Source organism: Sinohyriopsis cumingii, chromosome 14 (assembly GCF_028554795.1).
Source record: "Sinohyriopsis cumingii isolate HCF-2022 chromosome 14, ASM2855479v2, whole genome shotgun sequence".
Lineage (NCBI taxonomy): Eukaryota > Metazoa > Mollusca > Bivalvia > Unionida > Unionidae > Sinohyriopsis > Sinohyriopsis cumingii.
This window is the reverse complement of record NC_142974.1, coordinates 93,619,129-93,637,066: the sequence shown is the minus strand read 5'-3', so window position 1 is coordinate 93,637,066 and position 17,938 is coordinate 93,619,129. Positions and strand designations below refer to the sequence as shown.

At 34.0% G+C, this 17,938-nt stretch overlaps 1 protein-coding gene across 1 annotated transcript in view; it reads right to left on the bottom strand.

The window, feature by feature from the left end:
- Positions 1-17,938, bottom strand: part of LOC149784413 (membrane-bound glycerophospholipid O-acyltransferase 2-like) — a 63,783-nt gene that overhangs the window by 3,671 nt on the left and 42,174 nt on the right. Inside the window, exons 9-12 of the mRNA XM_089932481.1 lie at positions 12,918-13,019; positions 7,283-7,386; positions 3,857-4,054; positions 804-955 (exon numbers count right to left, since the gene is read on the bottom strand). Coding sequence (XP_089788607.1) covers positions 804-955; positions 3,857-4,054; positions 7,283-7,386; positions 12,918-13,019 — 556 coding nt within the window. The remainder of the gene's footprint in view (positions 1-803; positions 956-3,856; positions 4,055-7,282; positions 7,387-12,917; positions 13,020-17,938) is intronic.

Here is a 17,938-nt window from a genome sequence, read left to right as displayed (position 1 = left end):
TATTGATGGCAAGGATTTTAAGATGGCTACTGTGGCAGCCATAGTGAATGGCCAAGTGACACTGCTTTTATTTGAGACAATTAGAGCATGGGATGAATATATGTGTACAAGGTTTCATGGCAATCCTCCAGGTAGGTTAGGAGGAGGAGCAATAATACATTTGTTTAAAATTGACCAATGGATAACAGATGTCTGATGAAAAAGACAATCCATAAGCTCTGCTAGTCATGTACTGCAGAATTAGTTGTGATAATTGTGTCATACACTGCATTAAGCTTCAAGACAAATAAAAGACAATAACTGTAACAAAACTTGCAGAAGCAAAATGATTTGTCAAGATGTGCATCTTAAGATCAAAGACATAATATTTTCAATGCTTCAAGACAATCCTTCAAAATGTTTATGACTACTTGTACTAATGAAATTGTGTTATAGAATGCAACAAGACAGCAAAGGCAAAAACTATAAACAAAATTGGGATGAAAGTGATTTGTTGATATGTGTATCTTCAGGGGATGAAAATTATATGTACCGGGTGTAGTGACAAACCACCAAATACTGCAGGGCTCATTGTCATGATGAATGCCAGATAGAAAGATGGAAAAATGAACTGATGGACAAAGGATGACAGGCAACAGGCAATCACATCATTTCCTCTGATCTATGACCAGCAGAGCTATAAAGGTACATTAACATCACTTATTATAAAAAATGATCAAAGTTCTGATAAAGGCTATTCATGATAATGATGAAGATGAAAAATATGATGACTTCAAATGATTAGGATGATAAGTAAAACTTACCTATAAAATATGAGTACAGGATGTAGGTGTAACTCAGTAAATGCAACACCAACATAACTTATTACCAAGTGTGTTGTTAACCATGTACACACATCATATAAGGCCTTCAATGCTGTTGAATTCAGAAAATAGGGGCGCACTTTTTTACGAACCTGCAATGAAAAATCATTGCAGATCAATTCAATACTACAATCAATATATCAATATAGTTCACTAACCCATCTCTATACATATTGCCTGGCCTCAAATTCACTCTTATGCGGCCTTGACCATCACTATCTTCCAATGATAGTTTATATTCATCATTCATTTACCGTATATGCACTTATTGTAAATCGATTGATGGCAATGTTAATACCAAATAAACATTAGATTTTCCTTCCATGTCTGCACCTACTGAATATAAACCGATTGCACAGCATGTATTTGACTGGTCACTTAGGAGCTGTATGCCAAACAAGCCATATGCAAAACTTCAAAATAAGGTCGGAATTGATGGTCTTACAATTGGCAACAAGGGAGAGGCTGTGAATTAAATTACATCTGCCAGATATTTTAGCACAAATCATGGCATATATTTGTAGTTGTAAAGTGCTGACATACTTTTTTGTAAATGCTGCTTTATGATTACGAAGCACTCTAATAGGATAATAACATACTTTTTAGATTTAGACTGACAAGAATGGTACACTTTGATTTAGATTGACAAGAATGGTACACTTTGATTTAGATTGACAAGAATGGTACACATTGATTTAGATTGACAAGAACGGTAAACATTGATTTAGATTGCCAAGAATGGTACACTTTGATTTAGATTGACAAGAATGGTACACATTGATTTAGACTGACAAGAATGGTACACTTTGATTTAGATTGACAAGAATGGTACACTTTGATTTAGATTGACAAGAATGGTACACATTGATTTAGATTGACAAGAATGGTACACATTGATTTAGATTGCCAAGAATGGTACACTTTGATTTAGATTGACAAGAATGGTACACTTTGATTTAGATTGACAAGAATGGTACACATTGATTTAGATTGACAAGAATGGTACACTTTGATTAAGATTGACAAGAATGGTACACTTTGATTTAGATTGACAAGAATGGTACACATAGATTTAGATTGACAAGAATGGTACACTTTGATTTAGATTGACAAGAATGGTACACATTGATTTAGATTGACAAGAACGGTAAACATTGATTTAGATTGACAAGAATGGTACACTTTGATTTAGATTGACAAGAATGGTACACATAGATTTAGATTGACAAGAATGGTACACTTTGATTTAGATTGACAAGAACGGTAAACATTGATTTAGATTGACAAGAATGGTACACTTTGATTTAGATTGACAAGAATGGTACACATAGATTTAGATTGACAAGAATGATACACTTTGATTTAGATTGACAAGAATGGTAAACATTGATTTAGATTGACAAGAATGGTACACATAGATTTAGATTGACAAGAATGGTACACATAGATTTAGATTGACAAGAATGGTAAACATTGATTTAGATTGACAAGAATGGTACACTTTGATTTAGATTGACAAGAATGGTAAACATTGATTTAGATTGACAAGAATGGTACACATTGATTTAGATTGACAAGAATGGTAAACATTGATTTAGATTGACAAGAATGGTAAACATTGATTTAGATTGACAAGAATGGTACACATAGATTTAGATTGACAAGAATGGTACACATAGATTTAGATTGACAAGAATGGTACACATTGATTTAGATTGACAAGAACGGTAAACATTGATTTAGATTGACAAGAATGGTACACTTTGATTTAGATTGACAAGAATGGTACACATAGATTTAGATTGACAAGAATGATACACTTTGATTTAGATTGACAAGAATGGTAAACATTGATTTAGATTGACAAGAATGGTACACATAGATTTAGATTGACAAGAATGGTACACATAGATTTAGATTGACAAGAATGGTAAACATTGATTTAGATTGACAAGAATGGTACACTTTGATTTAGATTGACAAGAGTGGCACACACAGATTTGGAATGACAAGAATGGTACACACTGATTTAGATTAGTGAAGTGAAAATAAAGCTTGCCAAATCTATTTTTACATCTACTTGCTTAATTGTGGATGTAAACATTTCTGAGAAAATATGGTACACATTCAATAAAGATCATTGCAATGGTAAGGTGACTAATTGTATCTGAGACAGTACATTATGTCTGTCACTTGTCAAGATCGGCAGTACCTTTGAAAGTAAATCACAACATAACCTAATGTATTCAGCTGGTATTAAAAAAACAGTTGAACAAAGTCATTTGCAATGTGATATCAGTTCAGTTTATACTGACATTTACAATTTCTCTCTCGAGGAATTATCTGGTTCATATATATCGATAGGCTCACCTATGGTGGTTTAAGGGGATACACAATGTTTCTCAAAGGGAGGCAATTCCAACTTACCTTAAAATCCTATCAATGATTTATTAATTTTAATGGCTTCCTAAGAACTCATATATTGATGTAGATCAATGGAAATTATAATTCTCAATCATAAATGACAGATGCTTGCATTCCCTCCATCCTTATGGATAACCAAAAGTTGAGTTGTCTCCCCCTCCAAGAGACGTAGTTTGTGCTTTCTTGTGAGGTTAACTTTATGGACACTGTTGCTCATGATGGCTGAGTGATAGTGTATCAGCTGTTGCTCATGATGGCTGAGTGATAGTGTATCAGGTGTTGCTCATGATGGCTGAGTGATAGTGTATCAGCTGTTGCTCATGATGGTTGAGTGATAGTGTATCAGCAGATTAAGATAACTTCTATGGTGCAGACATAACAACATTAACAACAATTAATAGCTAGGAGTAAGGCTCAAGCTTATCTGTATATTTGTGCAGATGTGGTAAAATCTGAAAGCATCTGAACATAATCCAAACATTTCATGAAAACTGCATACAGACAGATTTTACTGATGTACATATAACTAATTTGTTTGTATCAATCTTTTAAACAAAATGTTAGCCTACCTGGCGACCTGCAGAAAGAAATAACCCTGAGCAGATGAAAGTGAAATAATATCCTGGATAAACTCCATGCCATACAGCACTGAGTGAAAACGTGGCTAGTACTTTTTGTATTGGTACTCTCTCATAGCAAACATGACGTAACCATAGGGATGTCTGAATGTTCCAATTATCTGTGAAATCTTTCAGGCTGAGACCAGTCTGAAAAAAACAAAAGCAGAATTGTGTTACACAGGCTGAACGGGCATAGCATCATTTTCCGTTGGCTGTCATCATGGGATGTTTTTTAAACTAGCAGTTTGAACATTGAAATTGACAAAATTTTATAAACCATAATAAACATGATACATGTACATACTTTAAATAAGTATATACTCATCATTTTAGTCAAAAGCACATACATCTTGACTCTAGCATGTCTTGCGGGAAGAAAACAGCTACCAAAATCTATCTTGAACATCATGATTGCTTTAAACTTACCATAATATATGTCTGATTTCATGTTACCTTCTTTATATAAATGAATATGAGTGTGTGTGTGAATGATTAGGAATTTTAATGTAGCTTTAACAATGTTTCAGTCATTTCGCTATGATGGCTGCAGTGTGGCAGCTTATAGTGATGTCTAGCACTGGGGCATCAAGCCACAGACATGTAGCATGATGTCCCACCCAGTTACATCATTTTGACACCAGACTGACCAGTCTTAACACTAACCTCTTAATGATGAGTGCCTACCGAGGCAGCTGTTAGTACCATTTTTATAAGTCTTTGGTGTGACTTGGCCGGGGTTTTGAACCCACGACCTCCTGCTTCCAAGGCAAACGCTCTAACCACTAGGCCTCTGCAGCAGTCAAATCAATATGAATGAATGATCTTGTATTTATTTTATATGGTGCTACCGCATTGGGAGAGAGAGTTTATTGAACTCCAATCATAGGGAAACAACTGACCTAGTATGCGCACACCTATACTGGTGACATTGTTTCTGGGAAATTTATTATCATCTGGCTGAAATTTACATTAACAAGGGTACCCTGCAGGGACTAACACTCTGCTGACAGAATAGAATTTTCATGAATTCAAGATAAGAAAATAAGATCATGTCTTCCTTTTAATTGCTGAATGTTGAAACCACATTCTTCTGGGATGATAAGATTTTCAAATTAACTGCTGTGGTTGACAGACTGGATATAGACATGGCACCATTTACATTTAGGACCAAACAGGCATCAATTTACTACATAACTGAAATTCTGTCAAGCAGTTTCTGAAAAGTCTTTTGAATTTAAGTTTAGTAACAGTAGCCATATTTGATGGTGAATTGGCATTGTTTGTGTAAATAAGAAAGCCATTTAAGTCAAGATACTTTTTTGTAAATTTGATCAAATTTTCACTTTAATTTTTTGAAGAAGTTGTTTAAATGTTTTTCTACATTTAGCAGTGGTGGCCATAATACATGACAGATAGGCATAATTTTTTAAAGTCCTTTTGTCAAATTGGGTCAAGCTCTTTTGAGCAGTTTTTGCATGAAGAAATCATTGAAAAGCTGTTCTGTCATATTTGACAGTAGATGGCAACACTTGCCACAACACTGTTACATTTAACCAAATTTGGTTTAGTGGAATTCTGATGAAGTTGTTTAAATATTTTTCTACTTTTAGTAAAGGTGGCAGTATTAATGGTGGATTCATATCATTTGTTTGAAAGGTTTCTATGCCAAGAGTCTTTTCTTAAAAACCTTATCAAATTATGTGGTTTGGAAGATACTTTTATTTTTAGATGTTTCATGCTAAGTTTGATTGAACTTGGTGTAGCTGGTATTTTGTTTTGCATAAAGGTTCAAAATAGCAATTGCTGACAGAAAAAACAAATGATGGAGAAATGGCCATGTCATAAACTTACCTGGCCTTAAAATCAGGTGAGCTAAAAATGTAGTCAACAGAACGAGGAACAGCAATGTTCTTAAGACCTTATACACTGTACAGAAACTCTGAAGGGTTGAGGAGACAGGTATGGCACTGATATTTTGGAAATCTACAGCCCTTGAGAATTCTTTGAGCTTGAATGCACATGAAGAAAGATGTTGCAGATACAAAGACCTCAAAAGCCTTTCATTTAATGTCCATGGAGGAATAGTTTAATAGCATCCCTTTTACCTTTTAGCATCTGCCATTGAGCTAAAAATAGATTACAATCAAGTCTATGCATAAATACTCCCAAAGACCTTCAAAGCAACACTGACTATGACAGGTGCTGGCGAGTTCAATGAATCTTATGACTTCCACTCTCCATATCAGGGATAATAGGGCATACTGCAGACAACGCTCTCCTTGCACGGTATATCTTAAGTAATTTAAGAACTTAATGAAAAAGAAAAGAAAAACATAATCAACAAAGAAGACAAATAATTTTACGTATTCTTAACCATAATTCTATCCAGGGGTATCATGGACCTATGGGATTGCATAGAAATTCCAAAACCACTGCCCACATTCAAATTTAGATCCTAACAGAAAAGTCACTTGCCAAGTTAAATTGTTGTGACGTGAATGGTAAAGCAGTTTTTGCATTGACAAGAAATGTGACTGATGCACGTATCTGTGTGGACATAAAGACAAAACTAACATACCTGCTTTGGGCATAAATATGTAATCTCTGAATTTGGAATGACCAAGGCCAGGCTACCTTGAATTTACATTTAAATATAATGAATTCATCTATATATATATATACCAGATAAGAGGCATTAAAATAATGATTTTAATAGATGTAATGCAAAGACAAATTAGTTTTGAAACTTAAATTATTATATCTGAAGCAGCAGCCAAAATCAGCTATTTATGATGGCTGTAGAGTTATAATGGGAAATAAATTAGATTTTGTTATCAATCCTCTGACTTTTTCCCCATTCATTGATAATCAGTTAATTTGTCTATATATCTCACAGGATCCAGGGATTTTTTTTACTTTTTTGGTACATGATGATAAATGTACTTTCCAAATAATTCTAAAAATGAAATCATACATTAATTTTTTTTAATCATTATTTTTTTCAACCATTCAACAGTTGAGAAAAAAACACATGAATAAAGCTATAAAAAAGTAAAACCAGCAAACATTTCCAAAAGGAACAGAAATACCAGTGTGAAAAAGCATTATTTTTATCATTTCATCTGATACTAGTCAAAATGGTAGTAACGGCCATAACAATGATTACAATCAAAACTGATCACACAAAATTTAATCCATTTTCTTGAAAAAAATGACCAATACTCTACAATGAAGAGCATGTATGGTTCACAGTGGCAAATATAGCATAGTGTATGCTCAAATGCCCTACGAGCCAAAACTTTGATCTTTTAAAAAATGTTGCTGATAGTCCTATTTTATTAAGAAATAAGGGACAAAATATCAGAAAAGGTTTACCTCAATGTTTATTATCTTGATGTTTGTGACCAAGTCCCATTTATGGCGACCATATTTGTCCACACCAGCCCATCCAAAACCTGATGCATTGTGTACTGCATCACCTGAAATCATTGAGAAATGCAGACAGTTTAAGATTGAGGTATGGTTTTCATTGGGACCCTGAATTTCCAATGGCTCTTGCTAAACATATTTTCCCCTAAATCAACACAACCTCCATATATTTGTGAAGTTTACAATAAAAGCCTTCAAACGAGGTATATAAATGTTGTGACAAAACATAAAATACTGATGTACCTAATTATTAAAAATAAAAGCAAATTTGCTATTTTTGCTCTCAATTTGTTGTTGCTTTTTTCTCAGTATCATGCATCCATGAGACAAAACTGTTTTTCAAAACTAATTATCAATTATCAGCTAGCAGACATACTACCATGAAAATACCGAAATTTGGTAAAGTTGGATCAGGTCTCCAAATAAGTAATTGGAGGCTGATAACAAAACTAGTTATTTTGCTTGTGCCTTTTTTCTTTATTCAAATCTTGCCGTAACATATATTGTTCTAAAGATATGAGGTACTGACACCGCAACACAATATAGTTAAAAAAGCACTGGTGTGAGGGACTGATGTAATGTGTATAGTACAGATCCTGTGGTAATTGTCCAATTAAAGGGTTTTAATAAGTCTGCGAGATAAGTTTGCATGCCTTCTTGTACTCTGTAGCTAAATTGTTTAAAATATTGTAAAACCATAATTACCACACAAGTTTAGTCAGTACCTCTTCTGTTGATCATTCTAATATAAACCAAAGTGCAAACTAGACATAGTGCTAAGATTCAGTGGTGTTAAACTAAGAAACAGAAAGAAACAAAACCAATAAGTTTACCAAAATTCAACAAATAAACTATTTCACTAGAATACAAAGGGGAAATTTAAAAGGGACTTAGAGTATAATGAACTGAATCCCAAATAATCCTGAAAGTTCTATCAAAAGTTTAAAAGTGTACAGTGTTCCAAGTGAATTCCAGTATTGGATGTGCCAAAAGTCTTGGAAGAGCTGATGTGCCAACAGTCTTGATGTATCACAGTGATATAATCCAGAATGTACTTGAATACATTCACAATAATCCTGTAATAATGATTTAGTAAAAAATGTCCATAAGCACTTTGTAATTCCAAAGAATAATTTCAAAATAAATGATTCTTCTCAAATTTTACCTGAACAAAACATTAAATAATTCCAGAGACTTAAAGGAGGAATGAAATACTTATGTTTATCAGAACCTTATATAAAAATCTAAGAAACAAAACTACCAGGATGTGGGTGATTTCCAGAACATTCTAAGTTTCTAATACAGACTAGACCTTGAACTCAAATATCTGTATCTATTTATAACTTAGAAACTTGTCAAAAATCAAATTGCTAAGTGATAAAACAAGGTCCTGAACTCAAATCCAAGCAAACATATTTTAAAAATGACATTAGTCAGGTAAGCATAAACTCTTACCCTCAATTGCAGGCAAAGGTCAAGCACACAATACAAACAAAACATACACAACACAAAATTAAACTAAGCCAGCAACACCTTGAATGATTGACACCTTTGAATTTAATTTTCATTTTGTGCTTCTTTTTAATGAGTCAAAAACAATTTGATGTAATGATGTTTGAGTAGACTGATGTCAGGTTCCTCATGTGCCGGTCTAAACTTTTGATCTGGTTCATGTTCAGTAAATAGTGATTTCAGGATCTCTGGCCTTATGTAGGAAATATTATGTGCTACATCAAGTTCATGTGAAATGCTGTTAATCCAAGACTAAGATGTATATATATATATATATATATATATATATATATATATATATATATATATATAAAATGTGAGATATAGTCAGTTCAGGACTGAATGTTGATTATTAAATGTATCATGAAATTGCAGTCAATTCAAGATTAAGATATTGTTACGAGTTGATGATCTTAAAATAAGTAACAGAAAAGAGTGAAAGACAACAAGCTTTGCAAAATTTAACAATTTTTTTCCCTAAAATGCAAAGTGAAAATAATTTTTTTTAAAAATGGAATTGCAAATTAAATCCCAAAATAATCCAAGAATCACAGACACAAGTCCTTGTAATTTAAGGTCCTGAATAAAATTCAGCAAAAGATATCCCAAAACTGAAGTCGATGATGTGTCTGTGATAGCTGTTGAGGTGTTGATGTGTCAACAGTCTTTTGTTCAATCACAGAAATATTATTCCAGGTTTGAATATACTATAAATTCCAGTCAATGTCTCTATCCAAGAATTTTGTAAGAGCACATTTGTATTTCCAGAGAAAATAATCACTTGAATTCAGTAATTTGAAGAAAATAAAATTCAGCCCAAACTGGTCACAATAACTTAAAAGTGGTAGATGTAAAAGCACGAGTGGTAAAATCCTCACAGTTGCAATATATATAGTTCTCTACTTGACCTCAGATCACAATTAGCATTTTCTAAAAAAAACATTACCTAACGGAAAATAACCTTCTAGAATGATCTAATGAGCCTTGTTTACTTACAACACAATAACCTGTAAAATTCACTTAGGAAATTCCCAAAACTTGACCCAAATAAACATATTTACTCCTTTTTGTTTACCTGAATAAAAGTCCTGATATTAAGTTCATACACATAGAGAATAATGAAGCTATTATTAGTTGTTTACATAAAATGAAATAAAATTTCTTTAACCAAAAAGTCAATCAGGTCAAGCAGAAATGTACTTAATTTTGGGCAAGGTCACGTCCAGCATACAGTGTTACATTACAACTATTAAAACTAACAAACAAACAATTAAATTAAGTATATATTACAATGCATTGATACATGTTTTGTCAGAAATGCAGCCATATCAAGACTGAGATATGCTTAGACATGTATCATGTGAAAATTCTTTTGATCAATTTCTTTTTCACATAACATATATGTTATTAAATAATCAGTTGATTTACACAGCAAAATGCAAAGTTGCAAAAACATTCTGCAGCTAAATTGTATATGAAGAGAAAATGAATGCCCTGTCAGTTTCTCTTTTGCATGCCCAGTCAGTTTCTCTTTGTATGCCCTGTCAGTTTCTCTTTGCATGCAGTATCTTTCTCACCATACTGATGCAGCCTGCCAAAATGCTTTGGAACTTTTGTACATTTAGACCCTGGAATTGTTTAGCATTATAATAATATATATGCAAGACTTGGCAGCACAGAAGAAACTGAAAAAACATAAGTGAAAGATGGGCAAATGGAAAAATAGATGGAAGCAAATTACACCATGCAACTCTCACTTAGAGAAATACATTACTCTGATGTTCATAAATACTGACAATGTGATCTACTGCATATAAAAATATCAATATGTATGTATGTGTTTCAGTGGGTTGGTTAGTAGATGATGGTAGATCAAATGACAGTAAAACACATAGTAATTATTTTGGTTTATGTAATTAAATATATTTTCTCATTTCAGAAAATTTGTGCATTTAGTTTTGCAAAATAATAAATCAATAAGGTGTGTGTGTGATTAGGATTTTTAATGTAGCTTTAACATTTTTTTCAGTCATATCACTAAGATGTCTGTAGTGTGGCAGTTTAAAGTGATGTCTAGCTTTGGGGCATCATGCCGCAGACATGTAGCATGATGTCCCACCCAGTCACATTATCCTGACACCAGGTCAACCAGTCCTAACAATGACCTCTTAATGCTGAGTACCTAGTGAGGCAGCTGTTATTACCATTTTTATAAGTCTTTGTTATTACTTGGCCAGGGGTTCAAACCAGCTACCTTCCACAACTGAGGTGGATGCTTGAACCAATAGGCCATTGGAGTGGTCAATTCAATAAGGAATCAGGGATATAATACCATGCATTGTTGCTTTCTATCAACCCTTTCTGTCATTATTTTGACTGGTTAATTCAAGTACAATGATTTTCACATAAATGTTTCAACATATGGATATTAAACATTCTGAAGCAATTACTTTTCATCTCTTTACCACTTTGGCTGCCTCTGCTGCATTTCAATGGATGCATGCTTCAACACCTTGATCTGATTTGCATACAAGCACTCTGGATACATGTACACCATATGAATAAAGCACATTTCAATTCCTAGAATAAAAATATTGACCTGTTTTTTTATATTGTCACCTTCATAGAATACACCCATAAGAAACTATAAGCTTTAAGGAAAATGACCACACTGCCACATCAGGTGGTTGCTATCATGGATGGATCATAATCTACCATGTCAAAATATGAACTGGATTGGATACTCCTTATTCAAAATGGAGGCCATGAATTATGTTCATCATTTTGTTAAGTTTGGATGATTAGATTTATGAAAATGAAGGCTTCAGTAAGTCTGATGTAGATTCTAATATTGAAGTAGACAACAGTGATTTAGTGACTTATTCAATTTTGATGAATTAGTGATTCAGACATAGACAATGAACAGGTAGATTTATGGTAGAAGTATGAAAAAGGTTATGGATGGACTCGTGATATGACAGTGAATGAATTATCTCTGGATTTTGGAGTACATAAATATTTTTGGTGAAAAATAAATATATTACTCCAAAACTATTTATGGATAACCAATACTTGCAAAAAAGAAAAATGGTTACAATTTAAGTTGAAATAATATATAATATACTGCTCGAAATTTTTCAGGCAGGTGTATTTGCGTCCAATCATTTAGGTAACGTTCTATTTATAGGACACTACACTCAATGATTTTGGAACACGTATAGCTACAAGTGTTTTGCCAAATTGTATACTGACAGCAACAAATGCTATGAGGTTAAAGGGTTACAATATATTTGTTCAATGTTAAAAAATTGGTGATGAAGTCAATAGTAATACTGAATTAGCATCATGAAGTCCATGGCATTATTGAATTAGCATTATGAAGTCCATAGCATTACTGAATTAGCATTATGAAGTCCATATAATTATTGAATTAGCATTATGAAGCCCATAGCATTATTGAATTAGCATTATGAAGTCCATAACATTAATGAATTAGCATTATGAAGTCCACAGCATTACTGAATTAGCATTTTGAAGTCCATATCATTACTGAATTATACCCAAACTGCATAATAAATAACAGCACTATACTGAAGGAATTTTGCTACAAAATGGTGAAATCAGAAGATGAATAAAGTCTCTTAAATGTAAAACCTAAATTTGATTGAATTGCTAGGCAGAAACGGAAAAGTTTATAGCCAAAGAGGAATCAAAAATCTGTAAATTTATGCAGGAATATGGTAAAAATAAACTTTACATAATTTTTGATAATGATGAGTGTCATAACAAGTTTAACTGCAGTTCATTACATCCTTCAAAAGTTATTAGAGGGAAACAAAAATGAAGTCAGACAGGGGCCATAACACTATAAACATTTCCTACAAAATGGCACAAACTGAACTTGACCTATATCTTCTCAATAGAAAACCTTGTATCAAATTTATCATAACCCACTATAATGTGGACATGATGTGATGGAATAAATTTGATATGTAATGACAAATTAACATCCGTAACACTTTATTCATCCTCCACAGCTATGTTGGGTGCATATAAGGTCATGTCTTACCAAGTAACCAAGCCACATAGTACTTTGCTTTACAAAGAGTCATAGACAGCCACATGTACCATAGTCTGTACAGGAAGCTATGATTAGTGATAAAGCCTCGATCTGCAAAAGAGAAAGAGATATTAAATATAAAGTTCTGCAAAAGTTGTTGCATTGCCTTCATGAGATCAAGGAGACAAGACAGGAATCCTGTTTATATTAGGGTAGACAATTTAGACATATAGTAATATAGTTTTCTTGTGAATTAATATGATTTTCGGCAGTTTCAATACAAAATCCTGATATTGCACCAGCTGTTGCATTACCAAGACAAATAATACCTGTCTTGGTGCAAAGTGATGTGAGTTGACTTGGGGGCTAAGCAACAAAAGGTAGTGATATGTCTCATTATTTATCAATAAAACAAGAGTTCTGAAGAATGTAGTGTCAAGACAGATAAATCAACTCCCCTGCATCTTGGTTGATACTGATGAATGATATTTGGTCTCATGCCACCTGTTCATTAAACTGTACAATTTTCCTGCATACAGATCTTTCCAGGACACAGCTTACAAATCTTTCCAGGACACAGCTGCGGACACTTTTGATACTTACTGGTATTTGGTGGCAGCCATATCTAGCACAAAATTCAAATGGCCACAGGGCAGAGGGTTGTGCTATTCCACATGGATTTACAAGTCACTAAACATAGGATTTGCTTTGGAAGTACAATGTACATGTCAGCAAAAGAACCCTTCAGCTGATGGTAACTAAACAGCCACAAGAAATACCATTAAGTATAAAATAAACACTGGCTAAAATATTTTGCACGTTTTAATGAATAGGCATTATCAGCCCCTAAACCTCCAGTCAATATCATCACGGGTGTGGGGCTGATTTATCAGCCTATGTAGTGTCTGATCATACCCAAGAAAGATAACATGGGTTCTGAACAAGGCAGAGTATAAATATTCACATGGGAAGCTACTGGCAAGGTTTCTCACATACCCACATTGGCTGAATCTTAGACTCGAACCCACGCAGACAGAGGTGAGATGGCAGTGATCCATAACGGAGAGCTCTTTAGACCACTCGGCCACTCGAGGCCCCTCCCAAGAAAGATAACATGGGCTCTGAACAAGGCAGAGTATAATTATTCACAAGAAAGATGAAAATGATTCTGAAGAATGTAATCTCATTATTCACAGACAAGACAACAAGGATTCTGAAGAATGCAGTGTCTCACACATGAATAGTTCAATTACAACTGACAATCTAGCTTTTTGTTTGCATTGGTGTGACAATAAAATTCATAAAATATCATGGATAAATATCTAGACACAAGTAAATATAGTTGCCATCATAAGCCTAATGTTGCTATAATTACAACAATATCACAAAGCTGTATAATAATTTATGATCTATCACACAGTGCACTTCAGACATGGGTTGGTAGTGGATAAAGGCTAAAAGTAACAGCCGCATAAAAAATGTATTTTTTGTCGGAGTAAAACTAATTTAAATCTGTAATACTGGCTAGTTATTATTGCTTTTCTTTCACTTTTCATGGTGTAATCACCAATTCAAGATATTCATAAGCCCAGTCTGATGCCTTGGTCACTACCGCTCCGGTACTCCTAGTGGTTAGAGCATCTACCTCGGATGTGGGAGGTCATGGGTTCAATCCCTGGCCAAGTCATACCAAAGACTTATAAAAATGGTAATAACAGCTGCCTCGCTTGGTGCTCAGCATTAAGAGATTAGTGTTAGGACTGGTCAGCCTGGTGTCAGGATAATGTGACTAGGTGGGACTAGGTGGGACATCATGCTACATGCCTGCAACATGATGCCCCAGTGCTAGATATCACTATAAACTGCTACACACACACATGCACACATGCACACACACACACATGCTCCTTGGTCACCTATGTCATTCAGAATATTGTCCTTCTCTGACTTGAACAAAGACTGAAAGAGCATCAGAGGATGGAAGTTTGTAATAATAACACAATTAAATCTAGCTTTACAGTCAAAATCAACATTTAAATAACAGTAATACCATATCTATTTTTTTACATTGCAGAATTTTCTAGCCAGGTGTTGTGTCTGAGGGGTTGGGGTGGCTGGGGGTGGTGGTGTACTGGCCCAATGATTAGCTGAGTGAACTTACCATCTGTTGTGACTTTCAGAAGGGTGATATGCTGCAGGATGGCTTGATACCTTTCTTGGGTTCACACAATCAGGCCCACATTACACAGTCATAGGTCTGGTGGATATCCACTCAGTCTAGTGGTACTCACAGATTTTATTGCAGCCGTAGCAGCTTTTATGGCATCCCTAACTAATTTTATTGCATTCACCATGTGAGTCAACCAAGTAAACAAAGAGTTGGGATATATTCTGATGCCCTAATCCTGACTGCAGCAGTTGTCAATTTCATAACATTACCTGTAAAAACTACAGCAATAACACTGATTATGGTATTGTCAGTAACCCAGCTAAGCAAAAGCACAGACAAATATGTGTGACTAAAATTATGTTTTACATTTCTTGGAATATCATGCACCCTTCCACAAGTCAGAGTATATATAAAAAAATTGCCTAGCTAAAAATAATATTTCATAAAAGTGAATTTTGTACTGGATATTAAACTGACATATTTCCCATTAATTTCAGTTCTATGTATTTCCAAGTTGCATCAAATTATTATACAAGCTCCATGATATCACTAATACAAAGATGTTCTTGTAAGCAGGACTGGCGCTACCATATAGGCAAACTAGGCAGTTGCCTAAGCACTGATTTCAGGGGGCACATTTTTAAAAAAAATTATTGTTTATAAATTCTGAAATTGGTATTTTCCTTGGGGGGGGGGCGCCAGAATCTAATGTTGCCTAGGGCGCCAGATAGTCTGGCTGGGTCTGGCGCCGGCCCTGCTTGTAAGATAGAAATCACTTAATGCATTTGTCCTGTAGATTTGAAACAAGTTTGACCAATTAAACAGTGTATTTATTTAAATTTAACAGCTTGAACCAATTTCAAAACTTTAGACTTATATCTACTACTAAGAGAGATTACAAGTTTTTAAGTCGTACCATTTATAACATACATGTACAATGAAGTACATACATGTACAATGAAGTACATACATGTACAATGAAGTACATACATGTACAATGAAGTACATGGACATAATTGTGTGCATGTCATAATTCTTTCTAAAGTTTATTCAACAAGAATTTGTAAACAATTAAAGAAATGATTCCTATGTTCAAAAATTTTCTTCTGTATTGTTAACCATTCGCTAGAAAATGGCACTGATAATTTGAGAGTATAAATATTTTTTATATGCATGGGATTCTATAAAAATGTAATGTATTTACAGTTGCACCCTGATGATTAAAATTAGGTTAGCATATTTTGAAACAGAACATAGTAGATCCATTATGGTTTTCAGTGTGACTGATGTCTGTTATTAGACTATGATGAAATGTGTACACGGGAGCCTTAGGTATTAGGTTGTTGTTGTTGTGGGGTTTAATGCCATTTTTCAGCACGATAGGCTATACATGGCGGCCAGTATTAATGGTGGAGGAAGAACCCGGAAAACCCCGGAAAGAACCACCGACCCACGAGAAGCTACTGGCAAGCTTTCTCACATGCCCACATTGGCTGAATCTTAGACTCGAACCGCCGCAGACAGAGGTGAGATGGCAGTGATCCGTAACGAAGAGCGCTTTAGACCACTCGGCCACTCGGGGCCCCCTAGGTATTAGGTAAAGTGTATTGCTCTGAGAACATGTCTGATTTTATATACCTGTTAAGCAGCTGAATGATATGTCCCCTATGAGTGAACAACAGTTTAACATGGCTGTTCATGTCATTAAAAAAGTGCTTTTCATGAAAGAAATACTTTTTTCATCACTTGTTTTGTGAATCTATCTTCAACATCAGTCAAGGAGTAAGATTTATACTTTGAAGTCAGCTGGTATATTATTTAGATTCCTCCCCATTTAATCAAGAATGGCCAATCAGGAAGTACATGTCCACAGTTCCCATGAGTCATTGGTCAGCATCTTTGATGCTGAGCAGTGATGTTATTTGTAGCATCAATGTTTCAAAATAAACACTACCTCTTGAATCAACATATGTCTTGTTATCAGAAAACAAAACATTATAACACTGATAAGATATTAGTCCAGGAAAAGCAAATCTGATCTCTAATATGGACTGAGAAACATAACAATGTTAAATTATAACATTTTCACATACAATTGTTTTCCAACAGTATATTATGAAAATCATACAAAATTAACTTATATCCACACACACCCCCCACCATTAATATTTTGAATAGCTGTTTATCCCAACTCCATATATTTGTGATATGTTTAATAAAAGGTGTTTGGAAAAATGCATCAATGAGAGAGATAGAGTAAAAGAGAGAAAAAAGATCATACATTGTAACTTTTGATCAATGTAAACCTTAGCTATTTCTGTTGACTCAGAAAAAGACTTTGATTATTAGAGAGTATGATGTTCATAATAAGATTTAAACTTTTGATGCTTCACTATTTTGAAAATAAATAAGATGATACTCATCAATGATTTTTGTATTTTAAAAAAGAATTTGTGTAATTAATGTGAATTGTTTCCTGCTTTTTTATTGTGTTTTTCTTATTTTCTTATTATTTCTAGCAGCAACAAGAAGCTTAAGAATGCCACTGTGGCAGCCATATTGGATGTCCAAGTGGCACCATTTTCATGTAGGACCAAGTAGACCATGGGACTAATGTGAGTGTGTAAAGTTAGGATGTTTGGACAAATTCCAGGTGATGGACAATATACCATTTCATAAGATTTTCTGGTCTATGACCAGTATGATGACATTTTATTGGATAAATCTTTGAATATCAAAAGGCAATGTGCATGGTGTATAAACACCATTCTACAATGTTCAACTGGCAGATTAGTTCCACATAATGTAGTGACTTTTTATTGAAGCACTAAAATTTATTTTGTCAACTAGTGAGATATGG